Here is a 25,124-nt window from a genome sequence, read left to right as displayed (position 1 = left end):
CTAAACCACTTCTAAAAGATCATGACTTCAGTGATGTAAAGGCCTTCTACCTCGGCACTGTTCAAAGGCTCAGAAATACCAACCCAGATTCCAAACACAGTAATTGCATTCACTGAGTACGTCATTCCCAGAAAATCATTTCATCATTACAAAGAGTTAACTCCGACACTGTAACAAGGGAAAGAAAAATGTTCATACAAATTTTAAAGACAGAAACAACTTGTGTTTTCTGTTTGTGTCATAAGTTCTTGCTACACAAGAATACAGTTCGAGGAACAATCTAAGTCACCCCTTTGGCCTTCCTTACAGTGGGTAAGACTTCATATGGACTCCTGCATAATAGCGTTCAGGGATTTTTCTGAGAGCAAAAACAGATTTTTGCAGTAACACTAGATTATTATTATTCACCTGGCATTAAGACTTTAAGGAGAATTAAGTCAAATAAAACAAACAAATTTTCATCGATGTCAGTTTTTGCTTCCTCCACAGTCACTATCTTCCATTCTGCAAATTCATTTGAAGCACAGAAAAGCCAGGGGTGCTCACCTGGTTTAGGAGGTGGAAGTGGGGCTCGTCGACTGGCGTGGGTGTAAGGGCAGTCTGGTTTAGTGCACTTTGCATCGTATTTACAATTTGGATGGATGAACAAGCATTTATCAGCAAATTTGCAGTTAGGGAAGACTCTGAGGGAAAAGAAATAAAAAAACTGTATTATTCCTACAGTATGCTGTGTGCTCACACTCAGAACAAAAAGCCCAGGAAGCTGCTTTGCATGAAAGTCAGAACATCACACAATATCCAGAACTACAGCAGGGCTTATCTGTGTGTGTCACTTACAATCAAAGTTGGGTATGCGGGTGTAGTGTACTAGCTATATAATAACTAATCTGTATACAGTTTTTCTTTGGATACTCTTTACATAGAGTAAATAACTACTTTACACTCAGGAGAGTTTGGTAGCTTGCAACAAGTAACTTGCTAATAAGCCTTGTTCCTAGTGTGTAATGCAGAGCAGTGAAAGAGCTGTGAATTCAGACCTTTGCTAAGGGGGACACGGAATTCCCTACAATAATATGGTTCACTTACTGAAGAGAAAGTGAATTTAATCGTTGAATTGATGTTTTAATACGTCAAATTTAATTATGTGTGACTTTAAAGAAAATTCAAACATCTGAGTAAATGGACCCAATCTCATAACACCTATCTCAAAATAGAAATGATTTTTCTAATCGGTTGCTGCTTGTGGAAGAAAAGTCAAAGGCATACAATACACATTCAAGAGTTAGCCTTTGCTTTCAAACCAAAAAACTGCTGGGTTACTGTATTAGTGTAATATAATGTGTTCAAAAGCATTGTGATATCTAGCGGAGGGCTGTTCTTTTAAGAAGATTCCAGTTCCCACATCCATATGCAACACAAAAACATCAGTCTGCATGTCCAACTAAGCTTTCTTCTGCAAGAGTACAGCTGCGATTCCACTTACTATAACTGTCACTGTACTCTGCCACTTAGTAGAAGAAATTACAGCACAACAATCTAGCTACCATCTTTACCATAACAGATTTAAACTGTCTTGAAATATTTAATAAAAGAGAAGGGAGCATTGAAGTAAAAATAAAAAACAGATGTCACGTGGATGAGCTTTGTACTACTTACTTGCAAGGTAGCGTGGGGTGATGGTACACGCATTCATCTCCATTTTTACAGGCAGGCCAGTACTTGCAGCGCTCAAGCACCTTCTCTTGTTTTTGCAGCACGTTCAGCTGCTCTATTTCAACTAGGAGGGAAAGAAAAAAGAAAACCTCCCAAGCTGGGACCTTTAAAATTCCATGTGCAATTTGGCTTATAAAATATATCATGACTGAAATTCAAAATATTTCCTATTCTTTCCCTCTTTTTTGCCGAACTGTTGAGAGGCCTTTATAAAAGGCAAAAAGAGGAGGCAAAAAGAGGAGGCAAAAAGAGGAGGCAAAAAGAGGAGGCAAAAAGAGGAGGCAAAAAGAGGAGGCAAAAAGAGGAGGCAAAAAGAGGAGGCAAAAAGAGGAGGCAAAAAGAGGAGGCAAAAAGAGGAGGCAAAAAGAGGAGGCAAAAAGAGGAGGCAAAAAGAGGAGGCAAAAAGAGGAGGCAAAAAGAGGAGGCAAAAAGAGGAGGCAAAAAGAGGAGGCAAAAAGAGGAGGCAAAAAGAGGAGGCAAAAAGAGGAGGCAAAAAGAGGAGGCAAAAAGAGGAGGCAAAAAGAGGAGGCAAAAAGAGGAGGCAAAAAGAGGAGGCAAAAAGAGGAGGCAAAAAGAGGAGGCAAAAAGAGGAGGCAAAAAGAGGAGGCAAAAAGAGGAGGCAAAAAGAGGAGGCAAAAAGAGGAGGCAAAAAGAGGAGGCAAAAAGAGGAGGCAAAAAGAGGAGGCAAAAAGAGGAGGCAAAAAGAGGAGGCAAAAAGAGGAGGCAAAAAGAGGAGGCAAAAAGAGGAGGCAAAAAGAGGAGGCAAAAAGAGGAGGCAAAAAGAGGAGGCAAAAAGAGGAGGCAAAAAGAGGAGGCAAAAAGAGGAGGCAAAAAGAGGAGGCAAAAAGAGGAGGCAAAAAGAGGAGGCAAAAAGAGGAGGCAAAAAGAGGAGGCAAAAAGAGGAGGCAAAAAGAGGAGGCAAAAAGAGGAGGCAAAAAGAGGAGGCAAAAAGAGGAGGCAAAAAGAGGAGGCAAAAAGAGGAGGCAAAAAGAAAAAGGTCTGTCACAATAAAACTTTATGTACAACCATAGTATCTGAAGAAAATTCCAAAATCAGGAAGTGGAACAAAACATAACGTTAGACTGACAGCTGCCTTTAGTGATAAAAATCAAACTTTCACTGTTTACAAGTAAAATAATTCATTTTCTAATAGTTTCAGATATTCAGATATTCAGATTGGGGTGTGAAAGTGAAATGGATCTGACCTTGATCAGGCAAGACTAAGAAAATGATTCTTCAGCTGAATCTTAGTTACACTGTTCTGTTGAGCTATATGTTGATTGAGCTCTGCTTCCTTTCTCCAAGATATTTTCAAGAAAAAACATCGTCAATTCTTACACTAATCAGATACAATTTATTAGTATGGGGACAGACCAAAAAAGAACTTTTTTCATGTAATCACTTTGACAGATACCACATTTACCTCAGTTACTTGAATCTAGACTCTCAAAAATGACTTTAAGAAATTCCAGTCTGAAACCAAGAGCTTCACTACTATGGGAACTTGGGACTCTGACTTTCCCCTATTCTACATTATTTCTAAAAAACTCACTTTCCCAAATTCAGACCATTAAGCAGGATATCCTTATACAGTCACTGTTCTCTTAGCTCTGCAAATCTGCGTAAACTTTTGGCTTTTCAAAGTTTTCTAGGATTCCTAGACATACCTCTCTAACCTCACTAGCGATATACTTGCTGCAGCTTCACTCCATCCTCAGCCTCATTTAATCATTCTCTTGATTAAAGCACTTTCTAATGTAAAGAATAAACACCATCACTTTTATTTATTAAGAGTGATATGTCCACAATCAAACCACCACACTGCTGTTGGGTCCTGCTGGTTAGAGTAATTACCATCAGAGCTCTCCAGCTGTCTGGTTACAATTTGCATCTGCTGTGCTCGAAGACCCTTTAATCCTTTGCCCGCACACATACTTTGGGTAACTGGCTTTAATCCTTCAGTTAAATCTTCCTCTTCTTGATCTGAAAGGTATCCTGGTGGACTGGGCACACCATCCAGCGTCACTATGAACTTGGGACTAGCAGGTTTCTCTGGCTGTGCAAGCTGTTCTCTGCCAAACAAAGAAATGTGGTTTTGACTCAAGAGTAAACGCGCACTGCGCTAATAGCTAACAGCAATACAAGCTAATCTGTAGAGCATAACACAGTAACAATCTTCTGTTAAGACAACTAATAATTTATTTCAATTACCAGTTTGCCTTCTGGGCTCTCTGAAGCACTAATAAGAAATAGAGCTTACAACGGCATACAGCAGCAGCTGCATTTCATTTGTGGCATTCTGCTCAAGAGACAGATCCAAAAGCTCATTTACAGACAAAGTTTAGTAAAGGATAATGATTAACCTGTTAAGGAATTTACAGTTTTGAGACAAAAAAGCCAGGGTAAATATCAGTCTTGGAAGCATGAACCTTTTAACAACGCAGAAACACATAAACATTTCTGCTTCCTCAGATATGCTGAACATGATGAAACGGTGGGTGTAAAGGTTTGTGGGGCAGGGAAGGGAGGCTTGAGATACCGATGCGCAAGACCTTTCATGCTCAGCCTGATCAAAAGAGCAACCTAGCCCAGCGTCCTGTGTCTGATGGTAGCCAAAGGGGATAAGAGAGGGAGTATAAAAACAAGGGATGCATACACGATATTTTCTGCAAACACTTTTCCACTGTCCCATCCATTTCACCCGAGGGATTTCCTGAGTGGGATGTGATTCTAAATATCTGGTAACCCACTACAGAGTTCTCATCTTTGATAAACAGTGATGATATAAACTTTGTTTCCCTATGAAATCAAGCTAAAAGCAATTATGGTGTATAAGGCCTTTAAAAACAGAGAGAAATGATACATTAAAACAACAAAAAAAAACCCCCAAACACACTAACCAAAACTTTCAAGTGCTAGAAGTCAGAAGCAGATTTATTTAGATACAAAAATTCACCACTTCCCAGTGGCAGGAAGTCACAGCTTTAAACCTTTACTCTGTGAGGTTACCCTCTTTGCTCGAGGAAATGAAACATTGAAAGTTTCTGCGGTGGAATGACAGAGCACAACAGTCTACAGCGATGAAGCACATCACATTGCCCAGAGTGGTTTGTACCCTATTGATAAAACTATCCAGTAGCAGTAACTACCAAGGCATAAAATGAACAAGGAAGATTACAGTACACTGGTCACTCATTTAAGTGAATGAAAAAACATCCACAACACATCATTTGCAGCTGACATGAACTTTAAACTTCTCTTGGTCAAACTCCAGAGTAAATAGCCTTAAATGACTTGTCCCACACACCACTTACTGTTTGCTGGCCTACGGTACTGAGCTACCCACAGAACGTGCTGTTTTTCCTCCAACACTCCTATGAGAGCTCAAACAGGGCTCACCATACTCAATATTGAATGAAAAGACATTTCATAAGAAACGTATCTCAAGGTAAAAGAGGTATAAAATTGAAGGATACTACCAGGCTATTAAAGCAAAATTATTATAAAACTAAGATTTCAGAAACCAGAACAGCTATGAAAATAGAGAGCTGCAGGCTAATGCTCTTATCTATTCAGTTCCTTCTGTTTTCTTAAAAATCAAAGAACTACTCTAACTAGAGCTCACCCCGAGAACTACTTTCAGTTTAGAAAGATTTCTGATTTTTTGCCCTTGCTACCCCCTTGCCTCCCCACTGTTCAACATCAGTCCATTTTCCCTGATGTCACAGATCGCAGCTGGACTTAAACAGCACAGAAACTACTGAATGATCCCATTTAGACCACAAATAAGCACTTTCATCAATAAAAGATTCCTGTTAAGACAGCATATAGGAGCTCTTAAAATTTTTAGCACAATACAAGAAATAACTTTTTACCGCGTCTGTATTAGACGTCCCGAGAGTGCTCGTATCGCCTCTGTGGCCTTCTTTCCCAATTGCTGATTCTGCGGTGTTATTTCCTCAGCTAACTTTGGCTTCTTCAGGATAAATGACCTAGTATCTGTATGGACCACAGATTCTGTGTCATAGTAATCTGAATTGGAGAAAAGTACACAGAAAAAATAAGAGAAAAATGATCACGTAATTGTACTGTAACTTACAGTATATTTCTGAATATTAATTTATAAGGCTGATGAGCTAATTTTCTTTTCAATTCTTACTAGTCACTTACAGTAAATAAATAGTTTTACTTCCTCACTTATTCCACAAAAACTCATCAACAGGAGCCATAGGCCATATTAGGCCTGACCAGGAAACTTTGTTACTGGATTGGCTGTGCTGAAACACTATTGAAGGGGATCCACACATACACACACACACAAAATCTCTCAGGCTCTGAACACCTACTGATGTAACACTATTTCTTAAACAAGTAGAAATTAGAAAATGCTAAAAATCAGTATAATTAATTTAAAAGGAAATATTATAATATTCACTGACCAGTAGTAGTCAATTTAAGAACTAGAAATTTTTTTTTTTTAAGAATAAAAGATCATGAGACTTAACCTTGAGTCACTTGCAAAGTATCTTCAATCACAGGGTCAATCTGGAGCCGAGAAGAGAGCTCCTTTTGTTCTGCTCCTAAAAAATCCAGGAATTAGGAGCATATTTTACTGCACATTAAATGAAACTACAGATGGAAGAACTGAAGCATACACCCCTAATTCTTTTGGGGCAGAAAAGAAAAAAAAAACAAAAAACCACACACAGCCCCCTCACTCACACACACACACACACACCTCTAAAAGAAAATAAAAGGCAATTCTCACTGTTATGGACCCCTTTCTTATTGTTTCAGAAGCAGTAACAAGTTTTCTCCAGCAGGATGGCATGGCAAAATCCAAATATTAAAAGAATTTAAGTCTTTCCCATAATCATCACTCAGTACAGACTAGATCTGTGGGTGCAAAAACTGACAAAGGTCAGATTTTTCCTCCTCATTTTTAGAGGGGTTAACTACTTCAGAGAACATACATACACATGGAAAATGGCTAACTACAAGGGACTACTTTACAGGTAAAAGAGGCGAAACAAATCAGAATAGCAATGTTCAACATTTGACTTACTGTTACGGTCTGCAAAAAATTATTTTGTGTTCTATAGGTTAAGTAAGCTGTCATTTCAATTTCAACAGGAAAAGAGCCAAAATATTTAGCATGACTATTTTCTGTACATCAAAGACAGAAAAAGCTTCTTCATACATATTCCATATAAACTATTCAAACTATTTTATGTTAGCAGAAAAACTCCAAGTACAGCTACATGAAAAATGAGAGATTGAACAAACAGCTCCTTTTATTTTAACGATAAATGTTTACCACTCCTTGACAATGACGGTGAGCTGATGAAACAAAGATCTTACTCCAGTCAAACGTTACTCTTCAGTCCAAATACTTTGAAAGAGTAAAGCAAGTTTCTTCTTACAGGAGCATTTCTCTACTTCAGGTATACAATGCTTTGTTAATGCACACACTTGAGTTTCTTTATAGCACAATCATGCTGAAAAAATACTTTGGTTGCCTTTAAACGATATGGGGTTTTCCTCTTATGAGTTTTATAACAGAACTAAAAAGAAAGCGTGCTGTTCCTAATATCCACTGTCCTATAACAGCAGCTGTAGTACTCCAATACTTACACAACGTAAATGAAAACATTGAAACTATTTATGTAATAACAGTATGCTGGAAAATATCTTCTAGTATTTCATACACTGCAAAATGATTCCACACATACCACATCTTAACTCTCTCACATAAGCTTTCTGACAGAATTCATCCCATGACACATCAAGCATGCAAAGGACGGGGAAAAGAGACTCCATCTCAGCATAAATGGAATATTTGCTCAGTTATGCAAAATTATTCTTTAGTGATATGCCAGAATGCTAAACAACCCTCTGCTCCCTGACTGGCTGATCTGAGTTATCCATAAATATCATACACCCATGCTTCAGAAAGCTTCTTGGTTTTCTGTTCATTCCCACTTGGAACTTGATGCTGACATAAACATTAAAAGCATTTTACCCAGCACTTTTCATGTTGCTATCAGATGCTTATAAATATGGGAGCAGCTAACAAAGAGGCACTCGATAAACTCAGATACCGGAAGATGTTTAAGCCAGCCTCTACAATGCCTTCTTTTCTTCCCCCTAATGCAACCCAGAGAAATTTCAGTCTACACAGTATCCTGGTAAAGTATGTGAGAACAACATGCTGCTCAGCCTGTCGTAAAATGATGTTCCCAGGTGTAAATTTTTAAAGAACGTTATCAAATGACCTTGAATTCGTTCAATTGTCTGTTCCTTTGGCTCTTCTACTGGAAGCTGAGAACTCAGAGCAGGGAGTCTGCTTTGCACATGGATTACTTCTAACTGAGATTCTTCTGGGGCAAATCGAGTTCTCGGTGCAACTGGAACAGTCTGTTTCTGTGGAACTTTATTTAAAGAAACAATGGTAAATCATTTTAGCACTACCCAATCACTCAACAGTACTATGTTTGTATATGATCCTAAAATAACTTTGAATAAATTCAAAAAAATCCCAACCCTAAGTATCTCTATGAAAGTATCTAGCTACCTGTAAAATTCTTAGTGTAAAAGTGCACTCATGGATGTGTATAGAGCAGTCCATGAACTGCACCTCAGAACATCTAGTTGTAAGACAAAACTAAGTCTTTTACCAAAAGCTGAGATGCAGCATGAAAATAATTAAGCTGACATCAGCAAAGCATTCATTCATCTACTTCTATACAGAATTAATTCTGCAAAAATTTGACTCTCTTGTGACCTCAAAATCACTTTTCTTTCCACTTTTCATCTGAACAATTATGGCTTATCAAGGCGTGCTTCTAATACAGGTGATGCCAGATAATCTATGCTAAGGTGCTTGTAAACTGAATACAAAACTTGATGATGACAGCATAGGATTTGGGGATAGCAGGGTGAAAGGTTGACTGCTTTGCCTGGCTTTTGCCAAGACCATCAAAATTGCTTGTGAAGAGCTAAGCACATCCATTCCCTGGCTAAATATCACACTAGCACTATTAACCACTATGATACCTGGCTGTTAACACAGAGTTAAAAGATACAGCTCAGTACTGAGCTGTATCACTTAAGATCTTTTTTGCTTTGTTTTTACCTATTTAGCTTATTTCCACATTCTGTTCAAATATTTAAACAAGATATGATATATCCCTAAAGTGGAAGTACCTACATGATATTCCAGATAAAATTCACAAATCATCTTTCTGTTAAACCATAAAGTGGTGCTTTTGCTCTCTCCATGAAAATCTTCTCACCGTTGATAAGTCAAACTATCAAACTATACAAGATCACTACTGTTGCAAATCGACAGCGTTCATTTATTTTAAAAATTTCTGGCTATGTTCCATTTCCTGCCATATTGCTGTGTACACAGGAAAGAGCTTCCTGCATCCCCTCAAAGGACTGTTCCCCATGACGCTGCTTTTCCCACCATAAACACTTTTTTCACTGCATAACTGGAATCAGAACTCAGGAGTATTAGTGCTCCTATTTCTTCTCTTTGCAAAAGCTGCTCATTCTGCTTCCCATCTGGAATGAAGATGGGCTCTGTAATACTCACAAGGCACTCACGCTATTCGTTATGAATGAAGAAGCTCAATAACGTTCTTTTAATAGTTCATTTACTGCATGAAATATATTCTGTAAGTAATCAAGCGACTCAACAATTATTCACTAGAACAATTCTTAAGTTAACTCTCCTTCAATTCTAAGGTTGGCAACAATCTCTACTACCTCATTCGTACAACTTTCTGTTTTAAAATCAGCTCACTTTATACTCAACTTCTAACATGCAAGGACATGTCCCCCAGTACAAGAGCCTTGGAACACAGAAAACGCCACCACATTTCTCATGCCTTTAGATCTACTCATCAGCACCCATGCAACTTTGAAAATATAAGTAACTACAAGAAAACAAGGAAGACATTCACAAAGACTATTTTGTAAATATGCTAACGGAGAAGGAAGTCATGTCTTTGCTACAGTTAGCTCGTATGTTTGGAGAAATAGTGGGACAGGTTTTGGATAACTTTCACTCTTGCTTCAGATGGCTATAAAGTAGAGAAGTCATGGTTTCGGTAATTTAGTGAATGCTCTTCTCCAGCAGTTTGCATCGCGTCAAGCTGGTAACACTAGATTTATTAATATCCAATTGTATGAAAGCACAAGATCACAGCTGGATTTACCCTTCTTCAGCAGAAGCCTTTCCTAGCTAGGAAAGCCGAATGTCCAGACTGAACAACTGCTCAGTTGCAATATGAGCTGCAGCTCAGTATCTGAAAATACAGTTGCAAACTCACTGCTTAAAGAGAATATAGGTTGATATAGCATTAGCAGTTTGTTGCTTGCTATTTTGTACCCCCATTACCTCTGTGCACTTTGCTTTTTTGCTATTTTGCCTTTCTCTTCCCCTCCCAGGAAGGGAGGGAGTGCAGAAAGGGGAAAAGAAGCAAACAGTTAGCTCAAGAATCTCCCTAATACTGGTCACCCTCCCATGTGCAACTCCTAACACTTTGGAAAATGTCTGGCACTGGCATTTCTCTATACACTTCAGAGACTTATCACTTTGATTAGTATGTTTTAAAGACATCTTTCCTCCCTGGTTTATGCTTTTGTAAGCTATCACTGAAGATTCCTGCAACGTACACAGGACACGGAAGAGCCCATAAGTGTATCAGACATCCACTATTTCACTTTGTTTTCTCTCTTAGCACTACATTTCGCTTGGATTTATAAAACAGGGCTTGGAAATACTGTAGCTTAGCGCAAATAAAAACAATGCTAATTACCTGTAGAGTAATTGGTTGTTTTTGTAACTGATTCCTGTGCTTCAGAGATTGCTTTCAGTATTAAATTCTTATTGGCCTGTTTGGAAGGTGGTAGCGACGGTCTAAGGGAGACGGAAAAACAATTCGTTGCATTAGTTGCACAGTCATCGCGTCCACGTTACACATGGATGCTTCAACACGTTAAACACAGTTAAGCATAATACTGCTAGAACTCATCACCTAAAAATCCACTTTACGTATGTTTTCAGCCTGTTAATCTATTCTTTGAGTGGACTCGGATCCACTAAATGCTACCAAAAAAAGAAGTCCAGTGGCATGACTTCACCCATCAGCTTAAGCTGATATGAAACCATGCTGCATCCAAAAGGCACAACTCTGCCTTTCCCCTCTTCTCACCTCTGCTCCTCACATTCCTGATGCTACCTCTGCGTCTGCACTAGTAATTATGCAGCTGCCCCAGGGAGTAAGATCCACCTGAAATCTCTCTCTCTCTTTTTCTCTCTCTCTCTCTCTCTAAAAAGCCAGTTATACAAAAAGCTTCCTGTTTCTCTTTGAGTATCAACAACCAAGAAGTTTAAATCGGACAGCCACGCTGTCGGGCTGAAAATAAATTCAATAAAACGTATCAGCTTCAAACAAATCTAATGATTTGATCATCTCAGTGCTGAGCTAGCACTGAAGATCAAAAGAACTGTTTCTTCCCTAGTTTAAATATTCTTCTGCTTACTGTTGAAAAATAGATATTAATCATTAATTTACCCTGACTGACAGAAGTCAGGAAAAAAAATCTCGCAAGCCTTTTGTAAAGTTAAAATAGTCTCAAGGAATACAGCAATATAAAAAAGCAAGTTTTCTTTAAAAATAAATAAATAAATAAAGATCACCCAAGTATTCCACTGATTTGTTGGTTTTGTTTTACAATAACAGAGACTGCATTGACATCAAAGGGCACAGGGCAGGAAAGAGAATCAGCTTTGTCTGATCAGTCACAATTGGTTTGAAGACTACTCCTGAAGTAAAAATAAAGTAATCAAAACTCTTGGAAAGTTATGATACTAAATCAAATATGTGGTCTGAAGCATGCCAAAACTAACATTCTTTGGCCAGTCAACTTTTCCCAGAGAGTCTAAAATTTCACAGTCAGTTGCAGCATATGCATAATAATAAAAATAGGTTACAAACTTGGAGAAAAAAGGTGGTATATGCAGACATCTCAAATGCAGGGGTGTGAGACAGTACAAAATAAAAAAAAAAAAATTTAAAAAATAAAAAAACCAAAAAACAAAACCTTACTGCTTACTGTCTTTTTTTCCCCTCAATTTTCAGGAATTACAAACAATTTTCACCACCTTCCACATTCAAAGTTTTTGCTCATTCTGGAAACCAAATACCTTCTTTCTGGTTTTGCAGGTACAGACACACTGCTGGAGATGCTTCCTATTCGCAAACCATAGTCTTCCTCCTCCTCCTCTTCTTCCCCATCGTTACAGAACTTTTTCACTTTGACTACTGAGCTTACAACAGGTAACCTTCTCTTCCTGGAGTTTTCTTCCTACAGTAAACAGAGCAGCCAAAACAATTCATTTAGCATGAAACACATATTAATAAGCTAGCAATCAAAACATTGCAATTCTACTTATAGCCAGAAGATGGAGAACTTTGATTCAAAGTGCATGAATGGAGAACTCATGCACTGTACCGTCTGCAGAAACAAAATTAATAGTACTAGACAGTATCAAAATCAGACATATTTACACTGACACACCTCATTAAAAACATGACAGCAAATAGACTTTTTTTTTTCTTTTCCCTTGCTAAGCGTTAAAGTACAGACAACCTATTCAAGATGTACAGATAAAGCAGAATTTTTGGACTTACAGCACCCTTCAAGCTACACGTTCAAAGTTTAATAGTCATTGAAGTTGAATAGTCATTCATACCAGTTTCATTTTTCTCTCTCTACACTGTAGCAACTCTAGTTTCAGATCAGTGTAAGGATTAATATCTAGAAAGTTGACATATTCGAAAGAATGCTAGTAGCTATGCAGAGCCAGACTGGTCCAGCTTAGGCAGTGCAAGACCTCCGCTTTGATACAGCCAACCACAGCCATCCTTCATGAAGATGGAAGTGACAGATTTAAATGCTAGGTTGCCTGAAAGCACACGAGAAGAAATGTACCTCAATATTTTCTCTCTGTGGGAACCATCACTTAACACTGAACCACACAGGAGCTCAAACGTGGTATTTGGATGTTAAGAGTTGTACATAGTATCCTTCAACTGTTCCTACATCCTCCAAGAGGGAGGAATAAATATCCTAAGGGATAAGTCTGGGCCACAGTGATACAGAAGACATATATGGTAACAAACAAACAAATCAACCACTAATATCTTAAAAACTACACAAACACCACCACCAACAAAGCCTTCCAAGCTACAAGAACTTATCTAAGAGATGGCAGAATACAGCAAAGGCTCACAATTCTAAAACACTCCTGGAATAGCCCTGCTCTGGATATCATTAATGAAATAGTAATAAAAGAAAATTATCACAAGACTTTTTTTCTAACACACGCCAGAGAGAAAGTGACTGTCATTTGATTTACGTACAGCCTTAAAGAAATCACTATATTCTCATTTTCTCATCTTAAAAAACAAAAGATATCAGCACATATCTTTGTAAAACATTCTAAACGTCTGAAAAAAAAATCCCTATCCTTTATACAAAATTACGTAAGTAGCAGCAGAGACAGAATTATGTAAGTAGTGGTTAAAGACAGATCCACTCAGAACAGAAGGCATGTAAAACTTCTCCGTTGTTACAACATTAGCAGCCCTAACAATCTTCATCCCTTTCACAAAGGGCTCTTAATTGATCCATATGGACAGTCTTAAAACTATCAGCTGGAACTATCAACCTGCCTGGATTATTCTGGCCTATAAAGTAAATAGGGCAGCAATCACATTGGAGTTTGCATTTGACTCCAAAGAGTCTTAAAAGCCGTGAGTCTACACAGAGCAACAATAGTGCTAATAAGCATTACTAAGCTTTGGAGACTAACGTTTATCTAGCATAGGTAAGAATACACAGCATCCAAAAAATACAGATTTACAGAACTCTGTATAAAGCTGGAGATTTACATATCACTCATGGAAGACCACACAATTCCACAGAGAGTAAAATGATTATTTCTTATGCATCCAGAGCATTATGCCAATGTGCTAACTCGTTAGTCCAACTCAATACGGCATCAAGATGCAGATGGTAATTAACTTTAGCGAATCAGCAACTTGTGAAGTGTTAAACTACACGACTGATTTTGATCAGTGAACCCATGGGCTGAAAACCCCAACCTACTGCTATCAGCGACAGAAATCCTTTGATTTCTCTGAAGTCAAAATCTTACTGGAGGAGTACATAGCAATTTTGGTGTCTAGCAAGCGTGAAATATAGCAATATTTAGATCATACTAACCTCACTGCCTACTTTATCACCACAAAGTTTGGAGGTGGGTCTGTAACTCTCTGCTAAGCTGCCAAATGCTTCTGGATTGCACAGCTGGACCGCTTCCAAAGACCGGCAGCTCTGCCCATCTAACTGCCGGCTCCCCTGTAAGTTGCCCTGCTGTGACAATCTCTGCACGTGCACATTGCCATCTGCACTCCTGCTAGCTGGTGGTCGGTAGATTTCAGCAGTAGGACGAGAGGAACCATAAGTTACAGTTACAATAGGTTTCTTCCGTGACAAAGGATTCTCCTGCACGAAGTTCAGGTCTTCATCAATTAGATCATCTGGTTCAGGCTTAATGTCAATTACAGCTTCAGAGGGTGACAGCTCCCTTAAAGGCTTGACTGTAGACGTTAAGCGGGATGCAGAACCGTCTTCACAAGATTGCCTGACAAAATAAGACGCTGTGAATTATTAACTAATTTGCAAATAAACTTCTGGAAAATAAGAAACTTTCCTTTACACAAAGCCAGCAGGGAGGAATCATGAAGATACTATTGTTTATATGACTCTAACACACTTAAATTCTATTTTCAGTTTTGATAATTAAGCAACAAATGTGCTTACATTAAAGATATGCAATGGAATTCCTGATTTCATGTTTTATGCAAAAAATGTAGCAATGTTTTACTCCTCAAAACTACTCCAATCTTCTGAGGTATCTGTGCTCTTCAGAACAACTACCACAGTCACACAACCCCTAAAGTCTGAATCTCTGTCAGTGAATGATCGGACGCCTTACCGTGAACTAGTGTTTCTTTGTTCCTGTGAGCTAGTTGAAACTCTGGAGTCATTTTTTTCAGCCCGAGTACTGGAAACTGCAAGAGGTGGCAAGATATCCTCATGTCTCTTCTCATCACTCACACATGAACTGTTTTTGTTGGAAGGAAGGTTGCTCTCAAAGATATTAGATTCTGAAGATTTTACACTAGTTGTTTCTGTGGACACAGGTACCTTCGTTTTACATCAAAGCATAGCAATAAAGGTTTTGCAACAAATTTAACTAAGAAACTACATTACATTGCCCAGCACAGAAAATATAACACATTGAAACTTATTTCAGCTCAAAACATCCGCAAGAACCACTCAGATATAAATTTGCTATTTCAAAAGGAAAAGACAAAGCAATTTTCTGAAGAGTCAGGACCCAAAAAGACCACGTAAATCGAAAATGAACAAGTCAGTTAAGATCTTTTTTGATGCTCACTAGACCTACAACGCTACACAGAAAAGAGATGCATGCACCAACTTTCACTCTTAAATGATTTTCTTACTTACCAGTAGTCACAGACCGCAGCTTATCTAAAACACCATGGAGCCTGAAAGAAGAGAGGGATAGAGAACAATGCAGAAGAGAAAAAGGAAAAATAGAACCGTAACATCTTTCAGAAATAAATTACATTTTTCCCCCACACATAAGCGTCTTGTTTACCTAAGGCTTCACTTTCAATCAATTGACATATGCCTGAACTCAAAAGGGAGCGTTTAAGTGTCTCACCTCCAGTGAGTCAACTTTACACATGCAGGTAAGGTATGCATCACACAATCTACTGTGGCATTTAGCTGGTCTAGGAAACTAAAGCCAATGCTAAGTGCTACACCTCAGTCCTACACTCAGTGGGGTGAATCAGGTCTCTCCAAAAGGAGTGACTTAAAAAAACCTCAGTTAGAAGCCTTAGAAGAAAGTATTGATGAAAATTTTACTCCATATATGAAACCTTTAGTTACACAGCACATAGTTAAAATAACTCTAAATCCAAACCTAACAAGTTTACAATTCATAGCATTTAATATACTCAGGATTCTTCCAGCAAACCCTATACATTGAAAACATTCTTCAAGGCACCCTGGTGAGCAAAAAACATTTTGGAAAGTAGCAAATTTGCTGTTCGCCTGTGAAAGATGCACCAAGCTGAAGCAATGCAGATTCCTGAAGAAAAATCAAAAGGCTACAAAACAACACTGTTTCAAAATCACAATTATAGAGGAAAAAACTAAATGCATATCCTAGTTGAAATCCAAACATAATTACGGGCATCTTCGCAATTTAGACGGGATAATACAAAGGGGATGAGAAACAACATCAGCTGTGAAAAGAAAGACTTCATGTGAATATAAGGAAGGCTTTCCAAACCCCCTTGTGAATTTTCACAAGAACACTCCTAAGAGTTTTGTCAGCTGAGCTCTGCTGATGTGACTGCTACATATCATTTCCACATTGACCTAAGGGAATATGCACCCTGACACTTGGTTCAGAGTAAGAAATGCTGGCCACCCAGCAGGAGTGCCAGATTCAGCTCGATGGAACTTTTGCCAGGAGACCCAGAATTACCAGCTACAAAAACAAACCAAGGAAGGTAGACCTTGCTGCAATTTCAGTTAGTCACAGACATAATGCTTAAAAATACAAAAATTCTGGATTGCCTTTAAAATAAGTAAAAACAAAGAAAACCCCCAGCTACAATGTTATATAACATTTTTTCTACCAGACGTCTTATACTTTATTGCACAAGTGTAATCTAGTCTTCTTTCCCACCGCTCTTTTAACCAATGCCTACTTCATTGCCTGATAAAGCAGTCTGAAATTAAACTTGCATTTATTGACAGACGAGAATACTGAATTGAGAGATTAAAAGACTCATCACTTTTAGAATTTAAACAGATACCATCAAAATCAGCAAGAGATATAACGGCAACATATAATTGACATCCAGTTCTAAATGCAAAAGAGATCCTTTTATTTCCCTTCCCTGTTGAACCTTGCCTTCTCTATTCTTTCTTTTTTCCAATAAAGTTTTAGTTTCATCTACAAAGCCATAAATTCATTTTCTGCTACTTATTATTGTGTTATTTCTTAGTGTGTATCAGGATTCAGGCAAAACCCTAGTACTGGAGTTAACCTCATCAACTTGTTAAACCTCACTAATTTGTCTAACTGATTCCCAAAATCACTGGGAGAAAGTCAACTACATGACTTATTGATACAGTGAAAGTCAACAATTTTGCTTAGGCAAGCCGTAAGAACAAAGAACGCAGAAGTCCACGTACTTTACAAAAAAAAAAAAAAAAAAAAAAAAAAAAAAAGGGGAGGAGGGTTAATTGCATTCTCCCTTCTTACATTTTTGACAAATGCCAAGAAAACTTAAAACTTTGAGAGCAGACTCAGATTATGTCCATACAAGTAAAACTGATGGATTTTCATGTGACAGTGTAAACAGTTAATACAGTGAATCACAATAGCTGGAACTAGTTTTCATTTTTTGTCACCTTTTATGCTTTAATTAACGTACTTATTCAACTCTTAAAATGTTTCTCTTCTGATATTTAATTGCATAAAAGCTCCTTACCAACTAAAGAGGAAACTGACTAACCATGTAAAAGAAAAGCAAGCACTGAATATAACCAGTCGGAATGAAAATTACAAAGGAAGCAAAACAAAAAAGCAGGAAGAATGTAATATATTCTCTTATCTTTACAAATCAAAATAACGTTCCTTAAAACTGTCTTAGGTTAGAGACTCAGAAATGAGGGTAACTTGAAAAAATATACAACTCCGAACGCCAGAAAAAAATTCCCGAGTGACCCAATTATCTGTTTGGATACTCTGTTCAAATACTTTAAAACCTAGAGTTAATTAAAGGTTAATACTATAAGCCAAATTCAGCACTAGAAAATGCCTGAGAAATATTGTAATGGCTAAATCTCTCATGCAGCATAGCATAAATTAATCCACCGCTGTCAGAAGCTTAGAAAAGAATTCATCTATTGCGAATTTTTCCTCCTCACAGTAATTCTGGGGTTCTACTTTTGTTTTGTAGAGCAGGGTGGTAGTGATAAATAAACATGCTGACAGGTGGGAATACCTCAGCATTTGGTGCTAAGCCTTATCAAAGATGGGTATACAGAATTAGATCCACTGCTCATCTGCTCTGATACAGTAATACCCATGTACAATAGTAGTCTGAATCACTATGATCAAGAAAGTCAGTAAGTTTGTTTGTAAAGAACTACTTTAAGTCTAACTGCAGTGAATTCTTGCATTCACAGTGGGCTTTGCATAAATCATTTTTTGAAGTCAACATATGGCCCTCAGCATTTCACACTTCATTAAAAAAAATTCAGCTGGACCTATGAGCAAAAACAAAATATAAGTTCTCCAATCCTTTGCCACTTAATTACCACTGCAGTGGCTTAACTACTGACAGATTAAAAATCATTTGTTTAGTAGAGGTGCACAGTAAAAAGCTCTGACTAATGTAAATAACACAATGTAAGTTCTTACATTCTCAAATTTCATCTATAAGAAGCAGTCCTGATTACTGGTAAGAAGTGTGACAAGTAGCTCACAAACATACCATACAGTAAATCTGACAGTATTGTTTCCGAGGAAAAGGGAAAGGTCCTCTGTCATCTGCTCCTGACTCTTCTTATTGGCCACCATAACCATAATATAATCCGGGAGCTCTTCATCTAACAGAAAGAGAAAGGATAGGCCTCCATATTACTTTTGAAAAGCTCACTAAAATATGTTGTTTTAAGGTATAACATATAATAAAAGAGATAGCAAACGTATCTTCAAACAAGTGGTCATATTTTTTCCAGTTCTAATATAAAGACTGCAGACAGAGTCTTAGATAAAGAAATGACCAAGTCTTCCATTTCCTCTAAGGCTGAATACAACTTTCCTTAAGCACCTCGTTCAATTTATTTTCATCAAACAGCTCGTACTCTCCAACACCATTCTACGACATGAAACAAAGAACAGTATGTGCATTTACTTAGGAAATCCACTTCAAAAAGCAAATCTCAACTAAAGCACTAATACAGCTGCTCTCAATCCATCAAGTGAAGTCTGTAAACACTGTAATATTGTACATAACGTTACAAAGACTGAAAAAAAATGACAAATCTTAAATATAAATCAAATGAATTATTTTTCTTCTATACCATATAGGTATACACTACAAACAATCATCTGTACTCTGCACTACAGAAATTACAAACACGTGTTGCACTTGCACTCCACTATCGCTATTCAGTGTTCTTGCCCCAGTGTTCCAAGGCCACCCTTAAATACGAGGTTTTCTTTGGCGGTACTTTCATGTAAACTATACGCTTCACAAGAGGCACAGAATCTGCTCCACAGATCAAGGAACTTACAACATTAAAATCAATTTTATTTTTTGACCAATCTAATTTTCAGCTTGATCAGCTCCTCAGTCTGGTTCAATACATGATATAAAGCAAAGAGAAATATATTTTAAATATAGGTCAAAGCATAAGTTAGCAGAATTACTTGCAACAGCACAACAGGAGGAGGAAAGCGAGAAAAAGACTGCTTCTCTCAGTAACTGCGTTGGCTTATGCTTACTTAAATTGCATGCAAAAGTACAGCCTTTGATAATTTTGATGGCTTATGAATATTGCACTATCTTCATTTTGTTTTGCAGATGTGAATTTTTCCTTCTTAAGTCCTACACAACAAATAATTTTCAATACGTCTTTGTCTAAAAGACTTTTTGAAATTAAAGTACCAGCAGTAACAGAAAGCTATAAAAGCAGAAACTCAGGAAACATGGTTCTAGCTCACAGCACCAGAATGAGGGAGAAGGAATTTTACCAGTTTCCTAAAAGAAGAAATAGAGGGTACTTGAACTGGAAAGTTGTCCCAAATACTTGAGTCAAGAAAAGAGAGTAGAAAGATGACAGAAATTTGGAAATAGTGGTTAAAAAAGAGAGGCCGAGGGAAGTCACATTTGGACATAAAGAAAACAGAAATGTAAAGAAGTTCAGAAGTTGACTGAGAAAAAAATGTAGACATTGTGTGATGATCTTGGGAACTGCCTTCTGAATACAGGAAACACAAAGAAAAGAAAAACAGAGAAGAGGAAGTAGCCATAGCTGGAATCAGAGATTACAAGTATTCTTTCTATTAGCACCTTGGTATTACAGATAAGAAAGTATTTTCAAAAATGCAGGAAAAGGCAGAAAAAGAATCAAAGACTGAGAAGCTGGAACCTAGAATGGTAGTAAAAAAAAAAAAAAAAAAAGAAAGAAAAAGAGTAATTGAAAAAGATGACAACAGGACAAACATGACAAACTAAGATTTGACTGACAAAGATCTCCTTGCAATGAAAAAACTTTAAGCTCAGTTCCTTGAGACCTACTGAGTTCAGAATGTCGTTCATTGCTAAGTCTCTTTAAAATAAATTTTGATTGCATAAACAGAATGGCTCATTTTAAATAGGAACTAAGATGAATTCAAGACAGAGCTACGAACTTTGCACTTGGCCCTGCTATCAGGGGATTTCTGCACTCAGGTAGGCTTCTCACCTTCTTTCTTTCATCTGAATTCCAGGCAATATCACAGAAAACAACAAGACAGTTGCAGGACTCAGGAAGTCTGCTTCCGACAGAACACTGTGTTAAATTACCAACTTTCACTGCTGTAAATCAAACAGCTGCTCTTAAGTGTAATATCCATTTAAACCTGGATTCAGGAAAAAAATGGCATTACACACTGCAGATCTGTCTCCTCAGATCCAAAACAAGATCTTACCCTGCCTGAGATTTATTTACACATTTCATCAACATTAGCTAAAGGTAGCTCTTAGCTTTCCCTTTATCAATCAAGCACTTGTAATTTGCAGAGCTGTTTCTACATAACGTTTCTGACATGGCCTTTCCAACTTCTCATTAAAACCAATGTAATCAAATTTTCTGTCTTACTGTAACATTCTTTTTCCTAATTTTGACAAATGTCTTAACTGAAATTCAAAATGAGGTTGCACAGATAACCTCTTCCGAGAAAAGATTGACTCTCCCTCAGAGTGCTCACGTGTAATTACCGTTACGTTTGCAAGCATCTTCCTTTATCTAATGTTTCTCCTGTGCTTCAAAGAGCCTTCGGTAAACAGTCACAAGGACACTTCACTGTTTGTTTTTCTTTCAATTCCCTTGCCACCATTTCTCCTTGAAAGAGGAGGCTGTGAACTCCCTTACTTATTTCCCTTTAGTCCCTCATTCATCAATGTCCACATACTGCCTCCTCTTACACTTAGACTATACATATTTTGTGGGGAAAAAGTCTTTTTTCTTTCGCATTAGTCCAGCACTTCAGAAAATTCATCCCATGCTTAAGGTTTCTTTATGCAGAACACAATTAATAATAAATGAATATGCTGATCCAGAGAATGGCATTAGCTGGCTAGTGGTTTCCCATCTATATAATGAGCCTAAACGAGATTGCTAAATACATGAGAAAACTTACCAACATAAGCCCCCAGCTCCTGCAACTTTCCTTTTATGGCACCCTAAAAAAAATAATAAAATGGCATTTAAGGTACAGAGCAACAAAGCACTCCTAACTGCAAAACTGCGGGAAGCTCATTCAGTAAAGTGTTTCTTCTTAACTCTTTGAAAGCGTTGGTTTAACAGAGATTATTTTTCTTTTTCTCCACTGTTTGTGATGCAAAGGTTGTAACAGAGGGGGACTGGCAGCTGAGCAGCGAGCGTCGGCAGGGATCTCACACGACCTGCCACGTTTCCTATACGCCAGCTCTCGGTGCCAGCAGACAGCTCGCACGTCCCAGGTGCCCCTCCTTAAGCGGGCACCACCTGGGCGCAGGAGGTGCAAAGCACACGAGCCCCGCCACGTTGCGATGAAGGTCCTTCCCGGCTCGGCACGGAAAGCCTGCCAGGATTTGCAGACCGCGGCTGCGGAGCGGAAGCGGCCGACGGCGGGAACACCTGCCGGCGGGGCGGGGGCCTGCAGCGCCGCTGGGCCGGGCCGGGCCGGGCCGGGCCGTGCGGTGCCCCTCGGGCCCCACAGGCCCGCGTCCCGGCCGGGCTGCCCCGGCGGCAGACGGGCTGTGGCGGGGCCCCGACGCCACTTGCAGCGCTGCTGCTTTCCTCCTCCCGGCCCTCCCCGGGGGCCCCGAGGCCGAAGGCCGCCCGCTAACCGCGGCCCAGCCGGGCTCGCCCCGCCGCGTCCTTCCCCCTGAGGGGCCGGGGGAGGCTGGGCCGTGCCGGCCCGGGCCCGCCGCTGCCGCTGGCCCTCTGAGGGGATGCCGCACACGAGCGGGGCCCGGGGGCAGGCCCCCGCCGCGGGCCGAGGGCGAGCGAGCCGGCTGCTCCTCTCACCCGGATCTTGCGGCTGATCTCGGTGCCGATCTCCATGGCTGCGCCGCGCCCTCCGTCGCCGCCGCAGGCCGCGCCGCCTCTGAGGGCCCCGCGCCCCGCCGAGCGCCGGCCTCCGCCGGCGGCGCCCCCTACCGGGCAGCCGCGGCGCCGCGCCAGCCGCCGCCAGCGGGAAGCGGCAGCCTGGCGGAGAGACGGGCGCCGCGGCGACCGGAAGCTGCCTGAGCCCTTTATAAGCTCCCCGCAGCAGCCCTCGCGCCCTCCCCGCCCCCTCCGTCGCCCCCGGCCCCTCGCAGCATCTTGCCGGGCCTCGCCCTCGTGCTGGAGGCAGGCACCCCTCGCCCCGCAGCCCCCGCAGGGCGCCCCGCTGACCAAGCCGAGGGGCTGCGCCCTTCGGTTCGGCCCCTGGGCCCGGCCCGGCCCGCTCCTGCCGCCCCTTTCGGCTGCCCGCTTGGCTCTGCGGGCGCCAGGTAGCCGCCACGTCCTCGGCGGTCCCACCCTAAAGCCAGGGAATATTTTTAGATATTTGTAATAATTCCATAGCAGGTGCTGCGTGCTTTGTTTCGTGAGTCACGTGGGACGTTCCCCCCTTTCCCCCCCCCCCTTATCTTTTTCTTCCCTCCTGGTTTTTGCAAACAGTTTCCCTTCCCGCCGCACGAATTTAGAGTAAATATGAATAACTTAACTACAAGGTTGGCTTTAATATTAATGTTTCACTTAAGAAAGTACAAGGCCTGAAAATTTAAACATCTATTTGTTGAAAAACAAATATGGTAGAGAAATAGGCAAAGTATCCAAGTAACCTTTAATGTCATGTTACAGCTACGCTATGAAAGTACTCTTCCTATCGCATGGTAGATTTGTGACCCCATGTTAGACTGACCAACGAGAAGCCTTAAAATAACTTTTTTCTTCACGGCTGCTCTGAAAGAAGCAAAGTTGGTGTGTGAGCTGGTCTTGTTGCTACAATGTGGTGTTTGGAGAGAGACAAAAATACAAGGCCGATAACAATAGGGGTGAAAAGCCCTGCTTGAGTCATGCCATTTACCCTTTGCATCAGAGTCCCAGCTTTGCTTCGTGCAGTAGTGCTGATTTAGTGGGTAGAAACGTTATAGAAAGCTATTACATACGGCGGCAGGATCCTTAACGTGTGCTGGCATTGGGTAAAATAAATGCCAAGTGTTGCTATTAACAGCCCTATTAAACTCTTTCTGTATCGCAGCTCTTAATGTTAACCAAACATAATACTGAAATAGCCTAGACTAATTACTGCTAATGATCTGAGCTGTTTGCGTGACCCTACTTACAATGTATTGGTGTTACAGTGGGGTACAGCTTGTAACAGATTAATTAACGCATTCAATTGTAACTTCCAAGAGACACATTTCATTCTGTTAAGATCTTGAATAAGTTATGTCAGTTCATTACTGGAACAAGAGAAAATAGGAAAAAGTGGTTATTGAAGGACACAATACAAATTAAGTTTAATTAATCAACTGGTTGATGGATTTACTTAAAAATTCATAAAAACATTGTATTCCAAATAAAGGGGTCCTTATCTGAAAGAAGGATATATTAAATTCTTTGTAAGTAATAACTGAAGCTCATTGCTTCAAGTTCAGAAGTCCCTTATGGCTGGGAAATCCGCCCAGTTTTTTCTAATAGGAAAATTATATAGTAATCTTAGTTATTCAGTAGAATTTGATTCTGCATTTTATAGCTCCTTATAGGTGAAAATTCATCTTGCAAACAGATGAAAATACAGTCTTCAAACATGTAATACACACGCGGTATACTGACTAAAAGCCAGGCAGGTTTCAGACACTAAACCAAAACATGGAAGTAGTAAATAAAGTGAATTTTTTCAAAAGAGAATAGCTTTAAAAATCACATATAGAATCAGAAGAATCCTCGCTTTTCAGTCCATGAAGTGATTACTTTGCGTGGCTGCTGAGTAAGTTACTGTATTTTTCCTCATGGCTTCTTCATTGTTTAAGCATCCCGGGAATAATCCTTTCAGCAGTAGTTTCTGGGCTATCCTGTATTTTTTACCACAAATGGATGACTCCTCACTAGGCTAAGCAAAATACACGTGCATACCGTCCCCAGGGTGACTGATTCTGCTGGCTATTTGACTCGTTTCCAGTTTTCTCTCTTTTCCATTAGTTGATGTAAAGACCTGATGCCATTCAGAATTCCCAGAATCGGAGCAAGGTGAACACCTGCCTCAGCCTCCACCCTGTTGACTAAAATACTCCGCCGCAGCCATGTCTTTGGACCAGGATGGAAGGAAAACAGGACTGTCCCAAAAAGGAAGATATCAAAAAGATCCAAGCAGGCTTATCCCTGCTCCACTTATGGGCAGGCATTATTCAACCCCAAGGTCAGAAACTCTTCTGTGTCAGTGCAGGACAAGGGCTGCAATACTCAGCTGTAGGACATCAGCCTTTTCCTCCCAACAAGAGTTCACCAAGAGAGCAAAGAAAAGAGTACGGCAAAAGATGCAGGTGTTCCTAGGCCTGCATGTCATGCGACAGCCGGCCAGCGGGTAAACGAGAGAATCAGGAGCACAATGTGGGCAATGAGGCAGTCGGGCGACTTATTGATGTGTCTGTATCGGAGATCACCATGTGTTCGTGGACACCTATGCCTCTTTGTCCTGACTATTTGTTAGAGTCGGTAGTTGGGGCGAAGCAGTTAAGGGAGAACTCATGGGGCACAATATGAGGCAGAACGGGAAAAGTGGAGAAAGTGCTGAAAAACAGCAAGTTAGGATACAAACTGGGTTTACAGAAGGCAGCAGAAATAAAATGGAATTCAGGAATAGAGGTTTGGTGAACTTGAAGAGGAGAAAATGTAAGTTGCAGAGAAGCATATTGTCTATGGCTACCTGTCTCTGCTAAGCTGAAGCGTTTTCCTTAATGTAAATGAGAAGA

The 25,124-nt window shown here is 39.8% G+C and overlaps 1 protein-coding gene across 8 annotated transcripts in view; it reads right to left on the bottom strand.

The window, feature by feature from the left end:
• The window catches only part of ZC3H14 (zinc finger CCCH-type containing 14), a 28,268-nt gene extending 5,960 nt beyond the window's left edge, over nucleotides 1-22,308 (bottom strand). The window contains exons 1-14 of one of the 8 annotated variants that reach the window (XM_068946753.1): nucleotides 22,192-22,308; nucleotides 21,320-21,362; nucleotides 18,405-18,519; nucleotides 15,328-15,368; nucleotides 14,792-14,987; nucleotides 14,017-14,437; nucleotides 11,933-12,093; nucleotides 10,542-10,642; nucleotides 7,989-8,144; nucleotides 6,219-6,293; nucleotides 5,589-5,745; nucleotides 3,568-3,785; nucleotides 1,657-1,777; nucleotides 547-683 (exon numbers count right to left, since the gene is read on the bottom strand). In XM_068946753.1, the coding sequence (XP_068802854.1) occupies nucleotides 547-683; nucleotides 1,657-1,777; nucleotides 3,568-3,785; nucleotides 5,589-5,745; nucleotides 6,219-6,293; nucleotides 7,989-8,144; nucleotides 10,542-10,642; nucleotides 11,933-12,093; nucleotides 14,017-14,437; nucleotides 14,792-14,987; nucleotides 15,328-15,368; nucleotides 18,405-18,519; nucleotides 21,320-21,362; nucleotides 22,192-22,227 (1,978 nt within the window). In that variant the 5' untranslated portion in view covers nucleotides 22,228-22,308. The remainder of the gene's footprint in view (nucleotides 1-546; nucleotides 684-1,656; nucleotides 1,778-3,567; nucleotides 3,786-5,588; nucleotides 5,746-6,218; nucleotides 6,294-7,988; nucleotides 8,145-10,541; nucleotides 10,643-11,932; nucleotides 12,094-14,016; nucleotides 14,438-14,791; nucleotides 14,988-15,327; nucleotides 15,369-18,404; nucleotides 18,520-21,319; nucleotides 21,363-22,191) is intronic. The other 7 variants (XM_068946755.1, XM_068946754.1, XM_068946757.1 and 4 more) reach the window with 7 other exon arrangements.
• Between the last annotated feature and the right edge of the window lie 2,816 nt (nucleotides 22,309-25,124).

This window comes from Struthio camelus, chromosome 5, assembly GCF_040807025.1.
Source record: "Struthio camelus isolate bStrCam1 chromosome 5, bStrCam1.hap1, whole genome shotgun sequence".
Taxonomy (NCBI): Eukaryota; Metazoa; Chordata; class Aves; order Struthioniformes; family Struthionidae; genus Struthio; species Struthio camelus.
The sequence above is the reverse complement of the archived record's forward strand: the minus strand, read 5'-3'. Positions and strand labels throughout refer to the sequence as shown.